Source organism: Leuresthes tenuis, unplaced genomic scaffold, assembly GCF_036924035.1.
Source record: "Leuresthes tenuis unplaced genomic scaffold, fLeuTen1.0.hap1 SCAF_20, whole genome shotgun sequence".
Lineage (NCBI taxonomy): Eukaryota > Metazoa > Chordata > Actinopteri > Atheriniformes > Atherinopsidae > Leuresthes > Leuresthes tenuis.
The window spans coordinates 14,059,957-14,087,430 of NW_027325374.1; the positions used below are offsets into that span (position 1 = coordinate 14,059,957).

The following is a 27,474-nucleotide window of genomic DNA, read 5'->3' on the forward strand; positions in this document are numbered from 1 at the left end:
ATCTGTTACTCAGATATCGACATAAACACTAGTGTAAATAAAGTTGTGTGTTGTTTAGAGAGCCCCGGAGTTTCTTGGCGTCACGTCATCCAATATCTTTCTTTATGTCTGAGCCATCAAGCACACTGTAAATCTGACTGTCAGTGCTAGAACTGGAGATGTAAACAGTGAGGGGAAATACTAATACTGCAATACCAATACTGCAAACCAGTTAAGGCTAATAAAAAAGAGCAAAATAAATATAATAAAATAAATATAAAACAAAATATTCATACTAATAATCGACCTTTTGGTACTTTGAGACAAGATATTAGTAGTACAGACTGTGTATCGATAGACAAAAAAGTGATAATGAACATAAAATACCTTTTCTCAATCTTTTTTGTGTATAAACACACGAAATGCATAGCAATAAAAATCTGAGAATTATCTGTCTTGGTCTGCATATCAAACCACAGAGTGTCTCTGAAGGGAACATTTAAACTGTGAGGAACAGCTGTTCAGAGGTTCGTTACCTTGCCTTATCCCAAACTTGTTGAGTGTGATCAAGATTCTCACCCCAAGTGGATAAACTTAGCAGATGCTGATGCAGATTTACACTCATTGCAGGTGTTAAATCCTCTGACAGTTAGCAGAAAGTCTTAACAACACTCTATGCTGAGTAGCATTACAGTTTGTGTGTGTGCTGGATTATTGTCTTATTTGTATAAATAAATAAACTACCATCTTGCTTAACAGTGCTGTGACAGAATTCAACGAAACACTTCAGATATTAGCAAGATACATTGTGGAATAGTGAAAGAAATCAAGTATGTCATCCTCAAAGTTAACATTTTCTTCCATCATTTAGAAGCAATTAGGGATGATCACATTTTTGCAACAACAAAGTGAACACACAACAGCCATTTTAGGCAGAAATTTATAACAATCCTCGGTGAAAATTGACACACACAGGGTCAACTTAACCTGACTATACAAGGAAACCGTGTGCAGCTTTAGAGAATGTGGCATGACTTCAGGGAGGTCATAAGACACCGTCCCTGGCCTTTTCCAACCACTGAATTGACCCCCACAGAGACACTTGGGGAGTCTGGTATATTATATGCCTCTATTTTAGTTGAGAAATTTCTTTTCCCAGAATTAGGCCTCAACAACTATACCAACAGAATCCAACATATAAAAAAAAGTATCTCTTGAAGCTCCGATTTAGCTTTCGAATCATGTTTTTGAGATCAGGATATCCGTTTCAATGATCTGTGCCAGAGGTTGCAGAGAGCAGTAGAAATTTCAAACGTGCCTGTCCTCTTACCTGGTGAGCTATATTCTAGATTTATGAAGTGAGATTACAAGCTTCACCATGACATCAGATACACTCTAAACATTCTTGAAATTACTATTTTATAGAGAGCCATCAGTTTCAGGGAAACATCCCTTTAGATATCGTAAACAAGGTAATTAAAAGAGACAGCAAAGGTCCAGCATCTAATGAAATCCTTCCAGTCAAAGAAAACTTTATAGAAAGAAAACACTATATAATCTGATTATATACAAGTGTTGCTTTTATGAATAGAGTAGGTGGTGTGTGTGGCTAATAATTTTCCTTCTCTGTCTTTGTCTTTCAGTTAAACCAGAGGGTAAGTCGGTTACTACACAGCATTTTCCCTTTTGACTTTTTGTGTGCCTCACCTCATCACAGATTTGCATGATCACAAGCCTCACATTTTCACCTTTTCACTCACATATGTCAGCAGCCTGTGTCATGGCTCCAACTTTAAATGGTGTGTAATCAGCATGCACAATACTTTAACTTATTCATAAACACATCTTTATTTAATTTGAGTATGCCCTCGTGTTAGGTATTTCACTGAGAATCTGTTCTACTGCACATTACATGATTGTTGAAACTGTTTACTCAACCAGCTTCAGATTAGCTGGCCACAAAGACCTTGCGTGCAACATTGAGAAAAATGCTTTGGTTTCTGCAAGCCATATTTGAGTGTGGCCATGTGATACTGGTGTGGATTTAAAGTGTTGAACACTAATGAAATATGTTTGCCCAGCTGTCTTTGATATTTGTTTTGAAATTGACTACCATGCTATTACTTTTCATTTGCCATGTCAAACAAAGATTTGCTTATTTTAGCCCCAGAGGAGCCAACTGAAGTGGATGAGGGACAACAAGGTTTCTTGTTTGTTTGTTTAATTTTTGCAACTTTGGATTTTTTTTTATTCTGCATTTACACATTTTTCATTTTTGACATTGAGTGGGTTTGTGTTGAAATGACTGTTGAAAAATGCATTTGAACTAATCAGTCAGGGTGATTATCTTAATGATACAGAACAAGTAGTTTGGCAGTAGATAATCACTCGAGCAATTACTGAATCAAGTAGATGGGCCTAAAAGTCAATCACACTGCGAAGCAACGTGAAGCTGCTGAAGGGGATAATGTAATTATTTTGCCACTTGTATTCGGTGGGTTTGCTTCTCTTAGGCAGCCTGCAGCATGCATCACTTGCGTTAACTAAAACTACTGCAAGAGTAAGACAAAGTAAACTACTTTGTTTTCATCAACAACCAATCTAATACCCGACTTCAGCGATGTGGTGCTGTTTCCTGCAAATGTATGCAAGTACAAAAAAAAAAGAAACCTTTGTTGATTTGGAGTTTTTTGTGTCATTGTGAGGAAATTAATTGTCTGTATGAGGCAGGAAAAGACAAATCATCTGCATGGATTTTGATGTACACTGACTGACTGTAAATGGATGCATTTTATGCATCAATGAGCTCTGTTTCTTTCATTGACCTTTGAACTACATTTCCCTGCAGGCATGTACAGTGTGAGAAAATATCTGCAAGGTTTTGCTGGTCATATGCTATTATGTTGAGTTTTTCCATTTGCTGTTTACACTCTCTGCGATGTTCCCAAATTAACGCTGTTCTTTTTTGCAGCACTCAACATATTTCTGTATCTAAACACTTAACCATAATTCTATTTGCCCAGCTGAGCCACAGCCAGAAGGAGATGGTAGGCACCTCTTAGTGTCAATGGAACTTTTTGCTGACATTTCTCTTAGTTTCTTCAATTTTGAGTAAATATTTTGAATAATTACTTTGCTCATTGGAATTCATTTACGCTCATTCCCCATAGATGCACCCCCAGCAGATGGAGGTAAGGCTAAATCCTGGGAATGAATTGACATGGATGCACTGAGCTGACATACAGTGTTCCAATTCAATATATGTGCCTTTATAATCCATGTGATATATGCACAAAAGAGTGCATATATGTGCTACTCTGTGTGACCACCATAATATCTGCATGAGTCTTGTACATTAAATTTTTTTATTTTTCAGCTACACTTAAGTGACCTTCATAACTTTTCGATGTGTTTCTTCATAAATATGCAAAGTGTCTTTTATTTACCAAAAATATACCAACTTTAAGTCAGTGGCTGCCAACAGTGTTATTCATTTCAGAGTCAGTGTCCTAAGTTATCATTCTGCACCGTACTAACAGTCTGTATTTGCGCACAATGCTGCATAATACACTCTATGTTGTGTGATTTTTTTTGCTTTGTTTAGTTTTTGGATTTTAAAATACATCATCTGGGGAACATATTGTATTTCAACTTGTCTTTTCTCGCTTCTATTTTAGCTGTTTGTTGGTCACTGTAGCAACGTTTTGTTTAACAAGCTTTTTGCTTCCTAGCTGCTTTTTTTCAGTATCATTTGCTTTCTTGTCTGCAGCAGGTTCAGAGGCTGATGAGGATGGTAAGAAAAGAGCGAAATTTATGTTGCTTATGCCTCTCAAAATCTTCTGTTTGCGTGTCAATAGTGTTATTTTCTATATAATTTTGGTATTTTGTTTATTTCGTTATTTGAAACCATTTTGACTACTTCAGTGTGGACTGATTTCAGGCTTTTTGTATTATTAAAATTTTAAAAACCCTATTAATAATTCAGTTTTGCTAAATTCGATGTCTTCTGAACTAGACGGTTTCACGTGAACCTTCTTTGGTTTTTACCTTTTCTGTAATTAAGCTTCTTATGTTCAGACCTCAATTTTTTATTTTTTTGGTCACAACAAAGTTGTATTCAGCAGATCATAAAAACGTTTGTGACACTGCTTGAATGAAAAGCTTACAAAAACCTTTAATTCCTGGTATGCTACAGCGCTGCTTGCAGGTTGTAGTAAGTGTGCACGGGTTGTGCTTGGCTTTCTGCAAAAACCCAACCAGCAACCACCCTATTATCAATTCATTTGCAACTTGTGCCACAGCTTTTCTGTGGAATTGTAGCACATGGGCCAGCCTTCATTCCATATGCACATTGATGAGACAATGTTCCTGGCACTGATTCACTGGTTGCACTTCCTTGGACTACTTTTAGCAGGCACTTACCATTGCATACTGGGAGCATCCCACAAGGCCTGCTACTTTGAAGATACTGTGACCCAATCTTTTAACAAACTTTATACATAATTCCCCTTGATGGGTAGCATTTTAATGAGAAATACATTGTTAACCTCACTTTTTAAAAAAAAAAACATTTTCTAAAAGACCCACAGAGCTTGCAGTTGGTTACAACCAAATGGGAACTACCTGCAGAGTTAGGTCAGGCCTTCAACCTGCAAGTTCCATAGTCAAGTCACAGAGAAAACAAAGAGGTTGTTTATTGCGTGGTGCTACCATTGTCTCATTCACCTGTTATGTACCCTAGTATCTGCTTATGTTGCCAGACATGTCAGATAAAAATGATGATGTCTGTGCTATTTCAACCATTCAGAGTCCTGTCCTTTCCATCTGTGACCTATGATACCAGTTCTCTTTTGCTTTTTGCCCTCTGGCAATTTAAACAATGAGAGTGGAAACACAGCTGCGGTTCAAGTACAACACTGGCAGCAGTTACTGTTAACATACCAATTGTCATCTGATTTGATGACACTTTTTATGGTTGTTTCTCAACTTAACATTATTCTGTACAAGGATTTGCACAGACAAGGTCGGTGAATGAAGTCATCCCCTGATTCGACGTTATTGCCTTTAAACCACGCACACTCTGAACATATGGTCATGTCTCATCAGCTCAAAGGTTGTCTAACTGAACTGGGTGGCAAAACCATGCATTTTGATTGCTAAGTCAATGGTCTATAAAATCAAGTTGTCGCACCATAGCTCAGGTTTTACAAGTAAAGTCCAAGGGCTGTTTTCGTGTTAGTGAGCTTTGCCTGTCTGCCAAGTCTTCCAGGGCTACAGCTGAGTTGAGCATCTGCTCTCTTTTGACTGACTAAGAGGAGATTGGATGGAAAGAGGTAATAGAAGTGCTAAGCCTTCGGGGAACTGAAGGCTGCTAATTCCTGTGTGAGATGTCCTGTACTTGCTGCACCTAAAGGGAGAAGCCTAGACATCTGAATTTCACTGCTTGGACACAAGAGTAGGTTATGGAAACTGAGAAGTCTGTAATCTTTTCTGGAGAGCACATTATCACATGTTTGGAAGTCAGTAGTTTTAGCCGCATTAAATGCAGCATGGAAGCATGGCCAAGATCAACAGGAAGATGGCCAAAGTATTTTCCATTTTGGGCTGTTTGGTGAGATGCAGATGATGGTATCAATATGCAAAAGAAGGTGAGCAGCCACAGTCCCATCAAAGAGTGCTGCTTAGTGTCCTCACATGCTATGCTGTGGAGGTTGGCTGCTCTGATGAAACATCTCTATAATATGGCCTGCCAAGCAAACAGGGAGTTAAAGCAGCCAGGATGAGATCATTAAATGTTAAGTTTGGTTTCTGCCCTGAATGTCACCTCTATAAAATGTGATGCAGCTGCAGCTTTTCCCCAGTCTGTTTATCTTTTCTCAGCCTTTATGAGAGCACATTATGTCCTGCCAAGAATGCCCATCTCTAAATGTGGACTCAGCTAGCACCTAAAGCATTTGCAACATTTTCTCAGGGAGTAAAGGTGTAGCCAACTGTGCTGGAGATGAACAAGACAGAACTCATCATTAGTTGGGCTATATAGTAGAGAAAAGAGAAAAAACAAAAGGAGGAATTGATTAAGCAGGTGCTAAACACTTTTTTTTTTTGGAAACTGGGCCATTTATTTGGTTTTCATGTCATATAACCCCCAAGCAGCAACTTCAAGAACTGAAAATTAAGACAGTGCAGTACTGCCCAATTTGGGCAGCAACTGACATTGGTGAGTGACCAATGGCAAACTTTACATCAGAAAAATGGATGGGTCTAGTTTTCTTTTTTTCTTTTTCAAAGTTATTCATAGTTAGTGAGTTACTTCTAAAATGACAATAACAATTGATGTGCATAGAGTGTCATCAGATCCTTAGTCAGGTCTGAACTTTGCATCTCAACTCTAAAAACTATTTTTAAGAAAAGACAAACAACAATCGTAGTTAAATGTCTCAGTGGTTTGTCATCAGTATTACAGTTTGTTATGACGAATTTCAGGTTGTTAGTAAAGCAAGCTACTACCAAACCAAAGTTACAGCATGACAGCAGGCAACTCTCAGAGGATGCACTTAGTACAAAACTTAGCTGGGCCAGAAAGCCAGGTTGTCCATATCCAAAACTAGCCATGTAGACAAACTCACACTATTCTACCTCAATCATATTACACTCTGTTTTTTTTTTCTTTCTGTGTAAGACTAAAGAGCTTCGATGCATGATAATGCATGACGCATTTGATGAAAGGCCTGAAATTATATGTCTGTGAATTCTCTGTTAAAGTATAAGTTTCCTTCATACACAGTAGCCATCACTTTTAGCTTCTATTTTTGATGTTTATGATTGGTCTAATCCCTGTCCCGACTCTAGACCGGGTATTGCACTACACTGAGTTTGCCTTCAGTGCATTCACTAAGAGTAGAATTTCTGCGTGGGAAAGTTCTTATCATACCAAGGCTGTTTACAGATATTCCCAAAGGGGTATGGTATGGTGTGTAGGGGGATTATCATCATTTAGGTTTTTTTGGGGGGACTTAACTGCCACTGAAAATTATCTCCTTAAAAAAATAGTTAAATTACTGTCATGGTATCTGAGGGAAAAAGTCCAAAATAACACATTAACTCTCAGAGTAAAATAACATTTAAAAAAAATTATTTTTTGTAACAAGCAGCTTTGTACAATCAGTCCAAATGAAGTAATCAAGGTCATTTCAAATAATGTATCTGATGTTTGATGATTAAACATGCGGTAATCAACACATATTGATTACTTTCTGTGTCAACTGATATAAGTCATGATCTCATGATCATGAAAAAAACTGTTTGCTTTTGACTGTGTGGTGTGTTAGTGTAATAATACTTCTACAGAAAAATCATTCTGTAGTGTTTTGATTCCAGACCTGAGAATATGCAGTTCTGTCCAATGTTGGGTGAATTCACTTGCCTTGTTCACCCTCGAGTTATTAGTAGCTTATAGTACAGCATAAGTTCAGATTGTTAAACTTCCATATGTGAAGTTGGGATGTTTGTTTTTCCCAGCTGAGGCAAACGCTGCAGCACAGAATTCGGGTAAGCTGAATGAAGTCACAGAGTGGAAATGTGACAGTCGTCCACATGAAAATGTGATGAAATGCATTTGTATGCATCCTATGTGTTTGTCAAATGTCAGGCTTAAACTATACGTCATATTTTTGAGCAGCTTCCTTCGCCTCTTTTCTGTCACTGCTTCCAAGCTCGGCTGTGGCATTGACTGATTATTACATGGAATCACTTTATCAGGGTCAGGTCCTCTCACCATTGGACACCAAAGCTGAGTGTTGCACTGAATTATAACAGCTATCTTAAGTTTCTGAAACCAGTTTAAACACTTTTACACTGAGGGCTAAATATTGGCCTTGGGTAGAAAGTGCTGATGTGTGCAGGTCAACAGGTGCATTTGGCAGACGTTTTATACTTAGCACAACCAGTGTTCATTAAAACATTCTGGACCCTCTAATTGGTCAGGATACTTTGCTGCAGTGATTATATGTCACTAGAACTTGCGCTTCCTGGAACATGTGATGCACTTTATCCGAGGCTGAGGGAGGCAGTTCATGTTGCTGCTTCACTTACAATCAGTCAGTGAAACCATCAGTTACTGTGAGAGTCCAAACTTCCCCAACTGCAAATCCTTTTTAATTAAATTAATTAAAAGATAAATGTACACTTTATTTGTCAGAAGTACCAGTTCGACATATGGCCAAATAAAAATGTCAAGAAACACATGAATAAACACTTAAAATATCATATACATTATAAAGTTTTTAGACAGTAAAAGCCAGAGTATTATTATAGCTGTGAAACAAGGCACAATTATTTTCAAATAGTTATGATATTACTTCAACAAATTGCTTATGTGTTGTTTTATTGGTGCTTGGGTTAGGGTTATAACTTAAAGTTAGAGCTTGCAGGTTAAAAAGATCCTTGATTTCTATGTCAGCATGTTGTACGTGTTTGCAGGAAACATGTCCTTGTTTTGGCTTTTCAGTCGTTTAAGACAGTCCCTTCTTGTTTATCATTTATTAGGCTTATGTGCTATATACGTGCACCATTTGTGTGTATGGATGAGAATTTTTCATGGTTCTTAAAAACAAATTTAATACTGCAGCTTTATTTGTTGCAACCCAAACTCATTGTGAGTGCCATGTACGTATATGTTTAATTAACTTGTTGAGTTAGGTGAATGCATTAAATTCAACTTCAAAACTAAATTAAGTAACTAAGTTACATTTTTCCTGTTTTGTTTCAGAAACCGGGTCTTCTCAACTTGAGGGGCTCTTTGTTGAGAAGCCGCCTAGCAGCGTTGTCGCTGTTGCAGGTCAGACGCACACACAAACACAACTACATAAGATATTGTGGACAGGAAACTGTGATGATCCATTATGCGCCCCTTAGGAAATGTCAGAATTAATTTTTGTTTTTGCAAATGGCAGGAAAGGATGTGACTTTCATCGCCAAGGTAGATTCAAGCACTCTGACAAGAAAACCCGCCATGAAATGGCTGAAGGGCAAGTGGCTGGACCTCGGCAGCAAGGCTGGGAAACATTTGCAGTTCAAAGAAACTTATGACAGGAACACAAAGGTGTGTGTCTGTGGGATCTGATCATCCTGCTTCAGAAATAACCAAGTATCTAATTGAATATCATTTCCTGGCCAAGATCTATACTTATGAAATGAAGATCATCAAAGTGGTCCCTGGAGACGCTGGGGGCTACAGGTGTGAGGTGTCAGTCAAGGACAAGTGTGACAGCTCCACCTTTGAGATCACTGTGGAGGGTGAGTGAACGTCTGTATGTGCTGGTGTTTAGATCTGATCCTCCAATAATGTACGTTGTCTGCAACTTCTCTTGTTTCAGCTGTACAGACGGATGACCAAGCAGATATTTTGTCTGCCTTCAAAAGAGCGTAAGTTTGTGATTTAGCTGGTGTGTGGAATCTGTGTGTGGAAATACACAAGAGGGAAAATGCATTTGTAGACTATGTATAGCCTTTTTCAGAGTGTATATGAGTGTCTTTCAATCTATTCTTATATTCCTGTACAGTTCAGTAAATATTGTACGATTGCGGTTACAGTACATATTTATTATACTGTATGTGTGTTTCCATACAACCAGGGATGCTGGAGAGGACGATGGAGATCTGGATTTCAGTGCTCTGCTGAAAGCTGCTAAAAAGTGAAAGGATTCACTTTGTTTGCAATCTTATCAAGCACATAACATGTATTTCATAAGAGAGATCCTTGATTTGTTTCTTCTGCCCCATTTGCCAACGCATTCTCTTTATTTGACTGACAGGAAGAAGAAACCTCAAAAACAGGAACCAGAGATAGATGTGTGGGATTTGCTCAAAAGTGCCCACCCAAGCGAATATGAGAAAATCGCCTTTGAGCATGGCATCACTGACCTGAGGGGCATGTTGAAACGTCTGAAAAAGATGAAAGAAGTGACCCAGATTCATAGCGAGGGTAAGCAAAGTCAGTTAGGAGGGAAAGGAGAAGTGAGGCATTTAAAGTAAGAAGAACGGGAATTAGGGGGAGATAAGTTAGAAAGGAAAAGAGGACAAAGAAACAAAAATGATTAACTGATGGGTTAATTTTTTTTTTTCTGTCTTACAACCCAAGCTTTCCTGAGGAAGCTTGAATCATGCTACACAGTGGAAAAGGGCAAGAAAATTGTCCTGTCATGTGAGGTGCTTGATCCAAATGTCCAGGTCAAATGGTTGAAGAATGGCCAGGAGATCAAAACCTCAGCCAAGTACATGCTGAAAAGCATTCACACACACACACCAGTTGTTGTCAATTCACATAATTTTTTTTGTATAATTTTAAATCAACACCTCTAAGTCAAATGCAGGGGATTGGCTGCATGGTTTAGCCAAAATAACCAAGCTTCAATGGACATAATGGGCAGTGCTTTAAAAATATCAAGCTAAAATTATCTGTGCCACAAAGTCATACTTGGATATGATTCTGCCATTGCCATGTTCTATTTTTAGACAAAGTCATAGGAAGCCTCCCAGTAGGTTAAACAAGTCATGCTGCCCAGTCAGCTTATGCCCCAAGCATAGTCCCCAGTCCCCAGAGTCTGTTCGATAAATTTATGGTCAAAAGTTCAACTTTACATCAATTTTTAATACTTGCTAAAGGGTTTGTTTGAGAAATTAAAGAGAGAATATTTTGAAAAGCATATTTGTTTTTTTCTTAACTAAAATCTCAATACTCAGTTTGAGCTGTAGAATGACATCCTATTTGTTACTTTTCAAGGCATGTCATTGAGGCGAATGGGAATATGAGAACACTTACCATCTTGAAGGCAAACCTGGCTGATGATGCTGCATATGAGTGTGTGGTCGGCGAGGACAAGTGTTTCACAGAGGTGTATGTCAAAGGTGCACAATCTCTCTCTTTTTTTTTTTAACTGTTTGTCAGCAGCGTCAGTATGAAATTACAACAAATAACTATGATGCACTTTGAGAACCTCATGGCCTTGGAGAGATAGAGGTTTAACATCTCCTAATGATCTATACAGAGCCCCCTGTGACCATCACCAAGCTTATGGATGACTATCACGTGGTCGTGGGAGAAAAAGTAGAGTTTGAGATTGAGGTGTCCGAGGAGGGTGCCCATGTCGTGTGGTCAGTGAACATCACACGATTTTGCAACATAGGCTCTGCCTAATTTGACAAAAAAATGAACTGATCCTAAAAAGACATATTTAACTTGTTCTTGCAAACTGAGTAAAGTTTCTGTACTTTACATCTGATAATAATATAATGGAATGCATCTTGTTTCTTGATAAGTAGAAAATGTAAAACCTCAGTTTATATTTTGATATACTTGATTTAGTTTATTTTGTTCTAGCAAGGGGATACAGGACATTGTAATCTGTATGGAATGCATATTCATCTTTGGAATGCAGCCTATTTGATTTAGAGTGCCACACTTAAAGCTGGTCTCTGTCGTTCAATGTGTCTTTGCAAATACAATGTAAATAAATTAAGAGTAATCTTTAAACTTTGCTAGACTTCATTTTTTGTAATTTCCCATGTGTGAATGCCAAGTCTGTTCATATTTGCTTTTGAATTTCAAGGGCCTATGAGGATTCAGAGCTCCAAAAAGACTCCACAAGGTATCGCATCAAGAAGGATGGAAAGAAGCACACGCTTATCATCCACGAGGCGACACTGGATGATGTAGGAATGTACCACGCATGGACAAATGGGGGGCATACTAAAGGAGAGCTGGAAGTGGAAGGTACAAAAACATCTTGCATTATCTTGCTTTGTCCTTATTTAAGTTTTGACTGTTTAAAGAGCCTCTAAAATATTCTAAATAAAGTAATTTGGTCTGACTTTTAGAAAAGTCGTCACAGTATACAGACTACATGTTATAAATATTTAGTGCTGGTTTCTGTCACTTAAATGTCATATTCTGCTCTGTGCAGTTGAATCAAGGCCCAAGGGCTTCTTTGATTTATACATAAAGCAACAACTCATGGCAGTGCATGTTAAGATGTTACCATCACGAACCTTCTTCTCTGTCTTCCCCTTCCTTCATATGCTCTGTGTCTTGCATAAAATATTCACTCACAGTTGCCATTGTCTTATTCAGAAAAGGAGCTGGAAGTGTTGCAGGACATTGCCGATCTGACAGTCAGGGCAACAGACCAGGCTATGTTCAAGTGTGAAGTGTCTGACGACAAGGTCACAGGGAAGTGGTTCAAAGATGGAGAGGAGGTCTTCCCTAGTGACCGCATTAAAATGACTCACATTGGAAGGTAAGGATGACATATGCTGGGTAAAGACAAAAAATCGTTGGATTTTTGTTAGAAGTTCACGACAGACAAATTTTTGCCTGTATTCGCCAGGCAGATGTTTTCTTTCTGATCCTGTTGTCAAACACTATTTACAGGTTTCACCGGCTGATTATTGATGACGTGAAGCCAGAGGATGCCGGCGACTACACATTTGTGCCTGATGGATACGCTCTCTCACTGTCTGCCAAACTGAACTTCTTGGGTAAGGAAGACAGAATTTTTCAATTTTCCAATTGTGCTTTAATTCAAACCACGTGAATGATTTTGTCAAATCTTTTTCTCTTTCAAAACAGAAATTAAGATCGATTATGTGCCCAGACAAGGTAGGTAATCTTAGTCTACATTTGGTCACAAGTAATCTAAATCTTTTGAATCCCATTCCGCTCAGTCTCTCTCTTTGTATATACTGTATTGACCAGATCCTCCAAAGATCCACCTGGACACCACTGGAAACATGGTCTCCCAAAACACTGTCATTGTGGTGGCGGGCAATAAACTTCGCCTGGATGTGGAAATCACAGGAGAGCCGGCACCCACTGTTGTTTGGTCCAAAGGAGGCCAAGTAAGGAATTGATAAGGGTCAATCGATCACAAGGAGCTCAATAAATTAATACTGTATGTGCATGTTTAAGAAAGCAAGGCCAGATGAATCATTTTGATTGATTCATTTGTCAGGTTTCCGCACATAACACACCATCAGTCACTGAACAACTTAGTGTAAGCACGGTTCACCCCCGCTGCTTTGAAAGTGACTAAAGCAGAGACAGACGAAAAAAGGCGTCAGATAAAAATGATCAAATAAGTCTAAGGATTTTAAAGAATTAAAGTCAGGCATTGACTTTAATATGCTTTTGTCTATCATGTTGATTTCAATGGAGGAAAAAGGTCTCCGTGTCTCCAACGTCTCTGAACTTTCCCTTTTAAATAGATCTACATTAATTTACAAGAAACTGAAAGCAAATACGAAAAATACAAATAGTTGAAACAAGGAGGTGAAATGTAGAAAAAAAAATATTGTTTCAAAATGATCTCAAACCTACCACATTCCAAATCTCCTTGTGAGAACTGTGAGTAATTATGAGTCTATTCATATTTTAAAACCATATATTGGCATTTGAGCATTTTCTTTCAGTATGAATAATTTCTATGCTGGATGAGTCAGGGCACTGATACCAGAGGACAGCTTTTCCATCGCTCGCCAAGGACTTATGAACAAATAACAGTATTTAACTCCCAGGGACGACAACCGTTATCTGTGCTCACTATCTCCTCTGCGTCGTTCACCATAAGGTGATAAGGTTTGTGTAAAAAAAAAAAAACAGTCTCTGATGCCTCTTTCTCAGAAAGCAAAAACATACATTTTGGAAAAGGGTATGTCTGTGTCTCCAGTGGACAGCTCTTTGCCTTACCCAAATGTCACATCTGCATGGCACTCACTGTGCAGTCATCTCAAGTGGCTCAGCTGTACTCAGATGGTTGGCTCAAGCACTGCCTATCAAGCCCTATTTCCTTCCACCTATGAACACTTACTTACTTAATTACCAACTTATTTTACTTGGACATTTCACGTTCGCTGAATACATTTATGGCACTAATTTTTCTAACTTACTGTATTTTAGCCAATCTCAGACACAGAAGGGCGTGTAAGAGTGGAGTCCAGGAAAGACCTCAGCAGCTTTGTCATCGAGGGGGCAGAGAGAGAAGATGAGGGCCACTACACCATCTGTGTTACCAACCCAGCTGGAGAGGACAAGGCTATGCTGTTTGTGAAGATCGTTGGTGAGAGATGGTTTAGAAGATTCTTCAGTCAACCTCTGGTGTAATCCAGTGTTGAAAGATACTATCGCTAAACTTTGCTTGTTCTGTTATACTAAAACTAGATGTGCCTGACCCCCCTGAGAATGTCAAATGCACTGGAGTGGGAGAGGACTGTGCCACCATTGTTTGGGACCCTCCTAAATTTGATGGTGGTGCACTAGTCAAAGGTAGGCAATAGATTTTATCACCATCATTTTACACTTAGGTCTACACATTATACTGTAAGATATGACACTTGTTATTCTTCCACCCGCCAAAGAAACTGTGCTTTTTCTCAATCAGGTTATCTCATGGAGAGAAAGAAGAAAGGCTCTTCTAGATGGACAAAGCTCAACTTTGATGTTTATGAATCAACTACATATGAAGCTAAAAGGATGATTGAGGGAGTTTTCTATGAGATGAGAGTGTTTGCAATTAACAGCATCGGAATGTCTCAGCCAAGTCTGAACTCCAAACCTTTCATGCCGATTGGTGAGTTTCACAGCCACTGTCTTTGTGTTGCATCTCTCTTCACCCAAGCAAGCAGGTCAGTTTTTTCCTTAAGTCTCATTCTGTCTCCTCCAGCACCAACTAGTGAACCAACACGTCTGACGGTCAATGATGTGACAGACAGCACATGCACCTTGAGGTGGCTCGCCCCAGAGAAGATTGGAGCTGGAGGCCTGGATGGCTACGTTATTGAATACTGCAAGGAGGGAGGTAATGAGACTGTATATTGTACTTATGGCGCATATATTTCACTTGAATGCTTAATTGAAAAACAGATGCTTTACTGCCATTTTGATAATCTATAACAAAATAAGACTCATATCCTACCATCTGTGCTTTATGACATGCAGTTCTCTTTTTTGTCAGATACTGAGTGGGTGGTGGCAAACCAGGAGCTTTGTGAGAAGCAGGGATATGTGGTGCGTGGCCTCCCTGTGGGAGAGAAAATGAACTTCAGAGTAGTGGCCGTAAACATAGCTGGTCGCAGTCCACCTGCTACTCTGGCCCAACCTGTCACCATTCGCGAGATTGTTGGTGAGTCAGACAGGTTTAGAAGTCAAAAGCAAAAAAAACTACCAACTCAATATCAAATAAACTGTTTCAGAGTTCTGTATTTTGTGCTGTTTTTAAGATCTGTATGATTTGTGTTGGCTTGAACTAAATGTTTTCATATTTTCTATTGCGTGGCATCATGAGACATCTACTGTGTTGATATGATGTCTCTCTCTGCTTTAGAATATCCAAAGATCCGCCTTCCCCGTGACCTGAGAACAAAGTACATCAGGAGAGTAGGAGAAAAGATCAACCTGACCATCCCCTTCCAGGTTAGAGCTGCCAGAACAATAACTTGTGCTAAAGATAAATAGATTCATGAAATAACAGTCATCACTTGACAAGGATGAATCATCCAACATACTCCCAAGTTACCCTTTTCCTTTGTCCCTGAGACCATAATAGCATGAATGATAATGATCTACAGCTAAAAAGCATGTTTTTAGTTAGTACGCATCGTATAACTCTGCTAATGTCACATCTTTAATGTGGACTTCTTGAGGCCTTCTATTTCACTCTAACGTATCGTATTATTGTGTCATAGGGTAAACCACGCCCTGTTGCAACCTGGTACAAGGACGGTCAACCAATTGATCCCAGTATGGTCAATGTTCGTAACTCAAACGTAGACAGTATCCTCTTCATTCGCTCAGCAGAGAGAGAGCATTCTGGAAAATATGAGCTGGTTGTACAGATTGAGAACATGGAAGATAAAGCCACTATTCAAATCAGGATTATTGGTAAAGACTCTCATGACTTATTTCAGTGAAAACATGTAAGAAATGATCATTTAGAGAAAATTTACACAAGACAATGTGAAATGAATCGCCGCAAAACAACTAGAAGGCACTAAATAATGTTTGATTCAAACAGAGAAGCCTGGGCCTCCCCAGAATGTGAAGGTGATAGATGTCTGGGGTTTCAACGCAGCGCTGGAATGGGAACCCCCCAAAGATGACGGGAATAGTGAAATTACTGGATACACCATCCAGAAAGCAGACATGAAGACCAAGGTGAAAGAGGCAACGGGGACAATGTTTAAAGCCATATGTCTTTTGTAAACTACCCTTGTTCTAAAATGTAGTTTGGGCCTATGATTTAACCTGTGATACTTGCCTTTTCCAAACACTTGGCTTATTGTAATTTTATTTATGTTTATGTTATCACACTTTTTCCATCTCCAGGAATGGTTCACAGTTTATGAGCATAATAGACGGACAAGCTGCACAGTTTCAGATCTGATCATGGGCAATGAATACATGTTCCGCATCTACAGTGAAAACCTTTGCGGTCAGAGCGAGGAGCCGCGCCTCAGCAAGAACACAGCCGTCATTTCTAAGACAGGTATGGCAGTGTGTGTATGAGCAGCTTATCGGCCAGTGCCAGTACGTTTATCTTTGTAGGGTAAATTGAGTTCTTCACTGGCAATGGATCTGTTCTGTGAAATGGGACACTTTTCTACTTTTACATGAGATGATGAAATTTCTCTGCCACCCATCTTTTTTAAAGATTTGGAGCACAAAGTCAATGCCTATAAGGAGAAAGACATGACCTGTGCACCCAAGTTTACCCAGCCCCTGGTGGACAGATCTGTTGTAGCTGGTTACAGCACTGCCATCAGCTGTGCTGTGAAAGGCTTCCCCAAGGTAAACATGCACGACAGAATTATCTGAGCAATGTGTGACTCACAAAAGGAAGCTGGTAAGTTACAGTGTAAAGTTTGTTATGAAAGGGAATTGTTCATTCATCTGGCGAGGTTGGACAGTTTTGTTATGAAAGGTCATGTTATGGAGCAGCCCTTACATTAGGGTTAGGAATTTCAAGGGACCTCACAATTTAACTTGATTATGACTCAGAGGGCCGCCGTGCGATCGTAAAACATCTATCAGCGCGTCTTCGTGTTTCTATTTTTCTGTAGAGAACTTTGGCACTTTGAAAGCAAAGTATTTGTAACAAGCCACCATTAACCAATGTTTTTCATTGAGAAAATAAAAAGAGGAGATGTAGCCACTTACGTTGGCCTGCATACTTGTATGTCCATGCTTTGAAAAAGAAGCAACAGGAAAACATTTTTTTAAAACCTGCCTTTAGCAGCTTAGCTTAAAGAAAATTAAGACGGTCACTAATAATCTGTAATAAGTGCTTCGTCATGGTGCTCTAAGGTTCTGTGGTAATATGCCAAGCACATCTAAAACATATCCTGCTATTATAAATAGCTGCATCATTATCGTGTTGGTCCCATTGCAGAGAGTGAGGATCGCTCTCTCAATAAAGTATCTTCCAGATGGACCATGCACAACATAGTGTGCACAAAAGCCTTGACTGTCAGACTTAATACGAACGCATATCCAATAAGCCAATAATGCTACGGTGGAGTTTGTAATTTCGCCTTTTCTGAGTTGGGTTAAGGCTGTGACGTTGCTTCCACAGGTCCGCTGTTCAGGAACAACAACAACCAGATGTTTTACAGTCTTCTGGCTGGAAACATGCAATGTGGTTTCTCATGTTTGTTTCCAAAATATTTTAGTTGGAAGCCAAAGTGCTCCAATTCTGTTCCTTGTTCAGACATCTTGTGCATGTGCTGTCTGAGCACTTCACTTCCACCCATTCAAGTTCCTCCCTTTGAGTAACCTTATCAGCTTTGTACATTTATGAAGCAGTTTATTCAGTTTATAAATCAGAAATGAATCTTTCTCGCCCACATCTCCAGGCATCAAAGAAGATTATTCTTTCCTCTGCCCCTATTTGTTAGGACTAGAAATTGCACAAAAATAACGTCTTCATCTAATCAAAGCAGGTTCACCGCTTGTTTTTTTTCTAATTGATTTAACTTGTCTACATCTTAGCCTAAGATTGTATGGATGAAGAACAGAATGATCATTGGTGGGGATCCCAAGTACTTGATGCAGAACAACCAAGGAGTGTTGACTCTCAACATTCGGAAGCCAAGCACCTTTGATAGCGGCAAATACTCTTGTATGGCTGTCAATGACCTGGGCGAGGATGAAGTTGAGTGCAAGCTGGATGTCCATGGTGAGATTAGAGAGATTCCATGACAATGTTTTCTGCGTGTTGGGTTGTGTTTTGAATATTCAAAGCATATAGCTAAATCTGTTTATGACAGCTTAGATTTTATAAAGGTGATAGCAACAAGCCCTTCTCCTGAAATAGTCACAAAGATCTGTGGTTCATACCCCTCTATATGGCCAATGATGGCGTCATGTAAAGTATCACCTCTACAGGTGCCAGAGGGGAAATACATCATATGAGTGTTTCCAGATGAAAGCAGACACCCTTCTCAATTCCAGTTAAAGAGGCCACAAAGTTTTCAAAAAGAGAAAGGAGGGGTAAATAAAGCAGCTAAGTGGTGCACTCTCAACCTTTGGCCTTTGTGTGGAGTAAGATCGAGACCACAATACTTTCCATCAATAACATAACAGCACATTACTAAAACAATTTTGTCCTGGTCAAGGTTAGAAAGCCATTGTTTTTACAATGTTACCATACTGTCATAAACACACAATGCAACTTGGGCATATTTTTTTTTTTGGGGGGGGGGGGGGGGGGGGTTCTCAGAGATACTTGTAACCTACAGGTTGGAAATATGAAGCAAGTACCAAGAAGCTTTTAACCACGAGTTCATGTTATTGATGCTGCCCTTTCTCTTTTGTATTCAACACTAACTCTAATCTATTTCAGCTCATTTCAGCAAGGACTAACACTGATCACTTCTGTTATTCCACAGCTGTCGTCGAGTTGGAGAAGAAATGAGAAACCAAACAGCAGAGAATGTGAAATCATTCAAACCAAACGGTGAATGAAGAGTGAATGTCAAAGAATGGTATACATCAAGGGTGAATCAAATCAAATTTATTAAGGCCTACAACATTTTCAGTTTGTTTAGAATACAGCTTGTCTCTCAATGTTCAAATATGTTGTGTTTAGCAAAAAAAAGAAAGAAAGAAAATAGCTCCTTTACTCCGCCATAGGTTCTATCAGAGTGTGATTGATCAAAATGCATAGTAAATGATTAGGAGAGATGTTTCCACTGTCGGGAAGCAATATTTTAGTATTTTTGGCTCTGTGGTAGTAATCTGCACTACACATCCCTGGAGTAGTGTGTTCTCCGCCTGCTGATCGCCACCCCTATACTAAACAACAGTGCCACTACCAGGAGTCCCACTGCCACTGCAAGTGCTGTTATGATACCTATGGAGAGACAATGATTGTGATTTGTTACATGTGATTAAAAAAGTCTTGGTATTTTAAATTTAGGAAGTCTGTTGTGGAAATTCCATCGCTTGGTCCCCAAAGTAACAGTTGCAATAAACATGCTACACTAACTTAACAATGTGTGGTGAAGCATTACCACTTGATATTGTAGAATATGTAGAATATAAAATTTAATTTCCTCACCTGTGCTTGACCATTTTGTTCTTAACCCACACTCGACCTCCCATTTATTTGCCATCACGTCTCGCACCAGCTCGGTGAACGTGGACAAAGGACAAGGGTTCAAACCATGACATCCTGGCACAGGGTTGTAGTAGGGGTTGCGCCAGGATTCATTGCGGTAATAAAGCTCCAGTGAATAGGATCTGGGTAATCATTAGAATGAATACAATGAGGCGACACAGTTGTGGGAAGTGTTATGTAAATGGTTTTGTATCATGCTCTAATTTGGCCAGAGTAGTGCTGGATAGATGCCCAATTTCAATTGGACTGAAAGGGAAAAAAATGTTGAATGGTTTGTGCAACTAAATGTGGAATTCAATGACTCAAAATGGGTGTGCGTGCCTGCATCTGACCTAGATAACATACTTGAATATGCAAAGAGAAAAGCGCATGAAGTAAAAACTAAAAGAAAGTCATTACCCATCATACTCCTGGTAGAACTCAAAGAGTTGACAGGCGGCATAGGGAGGAAGAAGCCCGTTGTAGACGTCCAGAGCTGCCTGGAGGGTGATGAGTGTAGAGTCATGCTGGAATAAGGAAGGAGCATTGCCGCATAAGGAGGTGAGGAGATGTGAACCAGTAGTCAGTGAGATAATATTATAAATGTGTGTATGTACCCAACAAAAATCAACTTACTGCTGAGTACATGATGAATTTGAGAGCACTCCCTTGCTCTACAGCATCAGAGAAATTCCTCAGGATGGCGTTTAGTAGGATCCCTGTTAAATTAACAGTGTCAACAGTGCAAATGAATTTTCCGCAGACACCAGCACAATCATTTTGACCTTATTGAGCATCTTCTCTTGGCGTTGTAATCATTTTCATCCCATTAGCTCATATGTGCTAATATTCCTTTGGGAAACCCAACCCTGCACTTTACACTGTCTGAGGCATAAACAAAGCCTTGGCCAACAGTCACATTAGATACACACAATCTTTCTTTTTTTCTAGAAATTTTCTCCTAACTGTACTATAAATGAAATGCCTCTAATGTGAATTCTCACCTCCTGAAAGTCTGGCCTTTTCTTTCCTCTTGTGACTGAGGATGCTGTACGTGACCTCAAAGGATGCTATTCTTTTCAGGGTGTCCAGGACATCTTGGCTGGCCCAGCGTGGGAGAGTTAAGTTATGGATCCTCTGCACAAGAATAAAGCGATCATTACCCTACTAATAATCACATTACACAACACATGAACAGAAACAAATAAGGTTTAAATAGCCGTAAGACATTGTTTCTATTATTGTGTCTATTTTTAGAGCCAGTCGGAAGATAACAGATGCTCATTTTGCAAGTGTGAATGAACACATTCAACCTGGCCCAGAATCCACACGTCATAATGCTTTAATCATCATTTCCATATGTTGTCCTATTCGTGTCTGATTGTAAGTATGAAAATTATTTCCCCACGTTTCCACCCCCTATTCCAATTATCTTCAGATGTGTTGAGGAAGGCATATTATTTATTTTCCCTCTCTTTGTGTTTAACTCCCTGTTCTCTGGCTGCCGATGATTCTTGATCTTAATTCTTGGATTTGTTATCTGTACAATACAGGTAGTGGTGCTTGCTTGTGAGACATACCTGACAGGTAAGGGTGTCGTACACCCTCCATATTTTTTTACCAACCAGTTTGGATACAGGGTAGCCAGTGTGGTTGGAGAGTCCTTCCACAAAGTGCTGCAAGATAAAGAAAAAGTATTTAAAACTTTTATCTCAGGATGATAATGTTCCACGGAATACAACACTTTAATTAGCATTTATATGAGTATTATTAAACCTTTTTGTGATTTCTTTTGTTTTTCAAGCACAGTGATTAGATATCTAATTGTAGGTGTTTATAATACCAAATAGCCCACATAAGCTACTCAATTCAAAGGATTAAAATGGTTCACAGGTGCAGCGGTTGCTGCTCATCAGACAACACTGTGACAAATGGTTACACCTGGTTCTTGCATGCGCCTTACAGGTACTCTGCCTCCAGCAGAGGGTGTTAAAATTCAACACAGGAGGCCCTGGCCCGATCTCAATCACCACCTTAACAGGCAGCACATGGGACTCAGTTTAATTAAAACCGTTTTATTGTAATTCTTTATCTAATTCAATCCAACCGTTAATTAGTGTGTCTGAGAATGTGAGAGAAATTGCACTGTGCCGCTTTTTGGAGGCACTGGAGTCACCGTGCCTGAGAAAAATCAGTGAGAGGACATGATGTCTACTGCATAACTAACACATCCACTGGAGGTGCTGATTACATTGGCCACAACAACTGTGAAGGATGTATTTCACTGAAATGTGCACTTCGGTGTGTTAGCTAATTTACAAATCTAGGCATGATTAAGTAGAACAATAACAGCTGAGGTGAGGAAAATAACTGTTCGCAACGGTTTTGATGACATAAATCTGATGACCTGAAAGCTTGAGTTACAGACAGGTTTTCACTCGTTAACAGGTACATCACTCAAAAAACGCAATTTGAACACAAACTTTGCTAAGTAGAACATGACATGTGCTGAGGATGAACTACATCACTCTCTTTCTGCGGTGTGTCTTACCTGGTGAGCCCTGAGGAACCTCTGGTAAGGAGCACTCTCAAAGGTCTCTGTCATTAGTGCTCTGAACCTTGGACAGTCTTTGCCTGGAGACCTCAACAGCTTTAGAAATCGAAAATAGCGACAAAACATCAGTGGAAATAATGTGCATTTATCATGGGAGCAGCAAGTCTTCTGGGCACAATTATACTTTCATTTCACTCCTTAGAACTGTAGGAATTTTAGCACGCCAGGTTCACAGCTGAGGTGAACACTGACTGTAGAGCAGAGCTAGAAACTCAATTGAATTTAAACAGGTTCGAATTCAGCTGTGTATGGCTGCTGGGTGAAAAAGGAAATATTTATGTGGCTCAGCAGCCCACCTTGTCTTGGGCTCTGGGGATGGTGTGCACTGGAATTGGCCGCCACAGTAACTGGGGCATGATGGGAGGCTGGCGTCTGGCTGGGGGAAACATCCCAGCGAGGCAGGCTTGGGCGCTCATCAGAGTGCGGTCGTAGTCAGTGCTCCGGACATGTAACTGTTGTAAACATGGAGGCAATATGGCATTAGAAAGTTTGCATATGCAGGTACAAGACTTGCCACTGACAATTAGTTGCTCGAACTGGGTGAATGAGGCTTAGTTTGCTTTTTGTAGAAAACAGAGTTCCTGTTGGGAATTTAAAATGATTACATCTGCAACTGATGCAAGTTTCTATTATTATCCCATTAAAAAATAAGTAAATTAAAACTATTTATACCCATTAATGTAAGTCAGTTGTGGTATTCCCTTAACAGAAAGAGTAGGGGAGTTAGAGGAGAGTGTATATATGAGAGATATTTGGGGGGGGGGGGTCTGTCTTGCTGTGATCTCTTCTGACATCAGCCTTCGCTCCTGTATATCACTCTGTCACTCCATGTCAGTTTTTTGCACACAGTAAATCCCACTGATAAGGTTTGATGTTCCTGTGATACCAAGATCCCCCCCTCACACACACACACACACTTTTTGCGAGCTCAAGACAAACTTGGCAACAAAGGGTATGGTATCGTACTACTTGACAGAGACTTTAGCGACAAAATTACCAACAACAGATAATGGGAGGAGTTGTTCTTTTTTGGTAACTCCATTATTATAATTGATAATATCTAAAGTTATTATTATTCAAAAGAGGGAGACGTGAACTGATCCCTTCACATCAGGGATTTGAAGAGGGAGGAGTAACAGACACTAAGAGGAAAAAATGAAGAGAGCAGTGAAGAAGAAGTAGAAATCATGTCCTCATGATGACAGTGTGCTGAGCCTTAAGCCAGAGGGCACACTGCACCCACATGCTGCCAGCTGTATATACCATAGTGCCCAGAGGCGGCTTTACCCCACACGTTTCAGCATATTACAAGGCCATGGCAGTGATGGCAGTCACCATAATGTGTCACGCTCATTAACTTCTTGTATGTACTAACAGCATGTAGCATGTTGGAGCAAGGGCATACATGACAACAGGATTAGGTGAAAATCACAAGAGAGAAGGAGAAAATAAGTCATGCAGACAACGTACTCGTACTACGCAGACCCAAATTTACCCACCTCTTTGTTGTTGTAGTCTTCACTGAGAAAGTTTCCATAACGCCTCCGCAGAAATCTTCCAAGCTCAAAGTGCTGTTTCATACCCAGCTGAAAGAAAAATCAACATTTACATTAATAAATACTACTGAAAAGACAGTTATGCTGTTGTTGTACTATAGGCTCTAAATGTGTGGATTAATTCATCATAAGTTTTTACATATAATGGATTAAATGTATTTAACATTTTAGTACAAACTGGTAGCTGGTTTATCATGTCACATTATTTCATGTTGAGATTTACAACATTTCACAAAATCAAATTCACTATAAATTACAAGGCACATGATCACAATCTTGTGTTGTTTATTTTTTGTTGTTGTGTTTTCCGTCATTCTAATTGAAAGGTATTAGTCATCTGTCTGTTTGTGAGCTACACAAGAACTGAACAGCTGAATTTAACTGTAATTGATAAAACGTAAGCCCTCCGACTGATACAACCATATGGGTAATTTGTTCATACCCTAAAATACAACCTGTAAAGGCGTCTGCTTCGACAACGGGCAGGAGAAATGTATGACAAATATGACTCACGGGAGCATTTTTACATCAAAGCAGGCGTCATTCTCAAGTAATTTGTTTGAAGAAGTTATAAAGTGCTCATAAGGAGGGATGCAATATCACATATTCTTGAATATTATATAGAGGGCCTACACAACTGCATAAACGTGGCACTCATGGGCATGCTTTGGGTAGGTGGCCAGTCTCAGCAGAGAGATGAAGCTTTGCTAGAGGAGGAACTCATAAAGTTTTAGTGTGGGTCTGGAATATTTTTGTTAAATTTGCAAAATGCTCTACGTATTTGTAATGCAATGAGATGTAGCGGTGTTTACTTTTTAGGTTCTGTGCTTTTCTCTAACATCAGTAACGTTGTTATGTTTTGCAAATATATGTGTTCTTTTCTGTTTATTCAGTTTGGCCTTATGTTTTACCGACCTTACCCTATACACAGGGAAATTAGATGGATTTATACAATTTGGATTTTACATTTTTAGCTTGAGATTCCCCTTGACAGAATAATAACATGAACTCTGAGAGTAACACCATGTACCTCAGTGAGCTGTCCGAAGCCCTGTGCCCACACTCCCTCACCATGGGGATCCCTGGGGTATGACTCAATAGGCGATCGATCACCATGTCGGAACACCTTAAAAGTCAGAACAGATAATATCACATGAATTCAGATACCGTGCTGCTGCTCCTCTACTTACCATCGCACTGTGTACTTAGGGGAGAAATTTACCCTGACACCAAAGTCATAAATAGAAACCTGAGATTGTCAACAGATCTGTCTGGATTTGAGCCATTTTGATGACACAAAAGCTGGAGGTGTTCCATTAGCATTACTAGCCTGAAGACTCAACGTCAGAGCAGAGACAGAAACCAAAGGTTGATTTAACTGGAATTGCGGACACATGATTCACCCCTGTTAACTGCAGAGTCATCTGAACGTATTCTACAAAGAATCTGAGTGTAAAACCTCAACAGCCACTTAATCAAGTCAACAAACATTTCAGACGTAATTGTTAGTCTGCAGTTCTCTTTTTTTTCTTTTCACTATAGAGGTTGGGCTATATAAAACTAATAGTTGTAAATAATGAGTAAATAATAACTGTAAGGCTATAGATAAAGAAGTAAAAATAGACAGTGTATGTATTCTCTGAGGCCAGTGTCACATGTATATACAAGTACTGTCATATATAATGTTAAAGTTAAATATACTGTGTTATAAAGTGTCACATCATAAAAGGAAGGTGTGATTCTCTATGTACAGTAGAAATCTCAACTCATAAATTAAACTACCCAACTCAATTGTCTTTAGTTTTTAAGTGCTGTCTGATGTCGCCTGTCGCCATCTTGCCACTGCCAGTTTCCTCTCATGTAACCGTATGCATGTCTTACAAGGGTTTGCTTTTACTGTGCAAGAAGGATGTCTGTATTTCTATTTGCTACACGAGCTCTTTATGTCTGTGACTGCTCAATAATTTATGGTGACTTTGTGACACCTGTCCAGAAAACACAGGTGAAAATCAATGTTTATTAATGCGGACTGACCCTGTTAAACAAAGATATTGAATAAAATACATTAAATGAATAACTTATATCATAAGTGTTCTGAGATTGTATGTTGGATATTCCATACATGCGCTAACTTGATTTTGAGAGAGAAACCTAAGCATTGTTATGCCAATATGTTTCACATGTCCGAGTCAAAGAATTTTAGAGATTAGATTTTGGTATAAAGAAGTTATGTTGCATGTTAATACTCTACAAATGTGGGGTTTTTTTGTTATACCTTCTAAGTGTTGAAGGATAACAAATTAACTTTTCATTTTTTTCAAGCTTCAAATGTAGAAATGACATGCAAAATGTATCTTAGCAGGTATGCTGATTAATTGTGTTTGTGTAGAGAAAAAAAACATGTCAAATTTGACCAGTGCTTGTAAAAAAAAAAAAAAAGTTAAAATGTTTCGTCTGTAGTTAAATAATTCAACTCTGTTGTGTAGAGAGGTAAAGAGGTTTATGAACAAGGCTGCAGTCTGGAAGAGATATGCTTGGCGCTGTTGGAGTTTAGGCTCAGAGTAATCCTTTGTGATAAAAGTGTAAATAAAATAATTCTCACTGGGCAGAAAAATATCATCAACAATGAAATTCAAAAGGAGCTGACAGATTATATTAAAATCATGTTGTATAACAAATAAATGCTGTCAGTAACACAATACAAACATCTTCTATGTAATGCTTCACCATTACAACTCAGCTGAATATAAACCTCCAATAATACAAATACCATGACTTTGAATTAACTGAAAACGAGAGAACGGATGGGTACACTTACCGCAACGACAAACTTTAGCTGTCGGGACTCAGTCAAGTAGATACAACACAGAAGAAATAAACAGCCAAAACTAATCTGCAATGTATGCATCTTCTTGACTTGTTGATTTCTCCCTTTTTTTCCCTCAAAGTTCCGCTGCTGACATGAGGAAAAGAATCCCAAGAATGTTCATTTTGAAAAGATAATTATGCCAAATAAAAATAAAGACTTATGCAGATATGGTCAAGCAAAGGTTGAGCAAGGTGGGTCTTTATGTCAGGTAAAATATTCTACAATGTTAATTCAACGATTATTGTTCTTTGTCTTGGAAAAATTATTCTATTTTTAAATTCAAAGCAATATTGATCCAAACATTTGTTAAAAAAGCCATGCAAAAGCACAGTGTCATAGTATAATGTATGCCCTACAACATATCACAGTATCAAAGTGCACATGTGCTTACCTCAGCAGACTTATGCACACATTTTGCTGTTTTAGTCAAATCATGCACTGACAGGCTGCTGTGCATTCAAATCCTAATCTTTAAACATACGCAGACCGTCATTAAAATCTTGTTTCCTCAAAATAATGCAGTGCTTTTATAGTCTACCTACCTGACCTTGATGTTCTCGTACTCTCTTCTCAGGAGTTTCTGCTCCCACTGTACTTCATCATCAACTGCAGATCAAATCACTGTGTCTGTCGATTCCCTGCTGTATTCATCACCTGACAGACAGCTAGACAGAATCAGCTTTTGATCTTGAGGATGCTTGTTAGCCCCGTCAAAAAATGGATAGCTTCACTCTAAAGACACAGTCTCATGTTCTTAAGGATACTTTGGGTTTATAACACCATGACAAAGACATGTTAAGAGTGTTGATG

The 27,474-nt window shown here is 39.1% G+C and overlaps 2 protein-coding genes across 9 annotated transcripts; one reads left to right on the forward strand and one right to left on the reverse strand.

Annotated features, from left to right (window-relative positions):
• Positions 1-1,744: 1,744 nt before the first annotated feature.
• mybpc2b (myosin binding protein Cb) lies at positions 1,745-19,440 on the forward strand. Of its 4 annotated transcripts, none has more exons than XM_072372756.1 (31): positions 1,745-1,778; positions 2,144-2,182; positions 3,003-3,026; positions 3,150-3,170; positions 3,749-3,772; positions 8,747-8,815; positions 8,931-9,079; positions 9,156-9,273; positions 9,354-9,402; positions 9,612-9,671; positions 9,792-9,961; positions 10,118-10,250; positions 10,760-10,884; positions 11,025-11,130; positions 11,586-11,749; positions 12,107-12,272; positions 12,407-12,513; positions 12,605-12,634; positions 12,731-12,873; positions 13,931-14,090; positions 14,192-14,296; positions 14,412-14,600; positions 14,694-14,828; positions 14,985-15,152; positions 15,354-15,442; positions 15,715-15,910; positions 16,044-16,183; positions 16,355-16,514; positions 16,680-16,816; positions 18,017-18,203; positions 18,916-19,440. In XM_072372756.1, exons 1-31 carry the CDS (start codon positions 1,760-1,762, stop codon positions 18,939-18,941), a joined length of 3,408 nt encoding a protein of 1,135 aa, XP_072228857.1. In that variant the 5' UTR covers positions 1,745-1,759; the 3' UTR covers positions 18,942-19,440. The 4 variants fall into 4 exon arrangements, with proteins under 4 accessions (XP_072228857.1, XP_072228858.1, XP_072228859.1 ...); XM_072372757.1 differs by having other exon boundaries at positions 3,752-3,772; XM_072372758.1 differs by lacking the exon at positions 3,749-3,772.
• LOC140277920 (testicular acid phosphatase homolog) lies at positions 19,270-27,474 on the reverse strand. 5 transcript variants are annotated; one of them, XM_072372761.1, is made up of 13 exons: positions 27,212-27,474; positions 27,056-27,133; positions 26,614-26,751; positions 24,826-24,921; positions 23,739-23,825; positions 22,536-22,691; positions 22,177-22,275; positions 21,206-21,301; positions 20,630-20,762; positions 20,262-20,344; positions 20,046-20,152; positions 19,587-19,768; positions 19,270-19,379 (listed from the first exon to the last, which is right to left on the reverse strand). In XM_072372761.1, the coding sequence occupies exons 2-13, from the start codon at positions 27,119-27,121 to the stop codon at positions 19,270-19,272; spliced, it is 1,353 nt and encodes a 450-aa protein (XP_072228862.1). In that variant the 5' UTR covers positions 27,122-27,133; positions 27,212-27,474. The 5 variants fall into 5 exon arrangements, with proteins under 5 accessions (XP_072228862.1, XP_072228863.1, XP_072228861.1 ...); XM_072372762.1 differs by having other exon boundaries at positions 26,614-26,748; positions 27,207-27,474; XM_072372760.1 differs by having other exon boundaries at positions 27,207-27,474.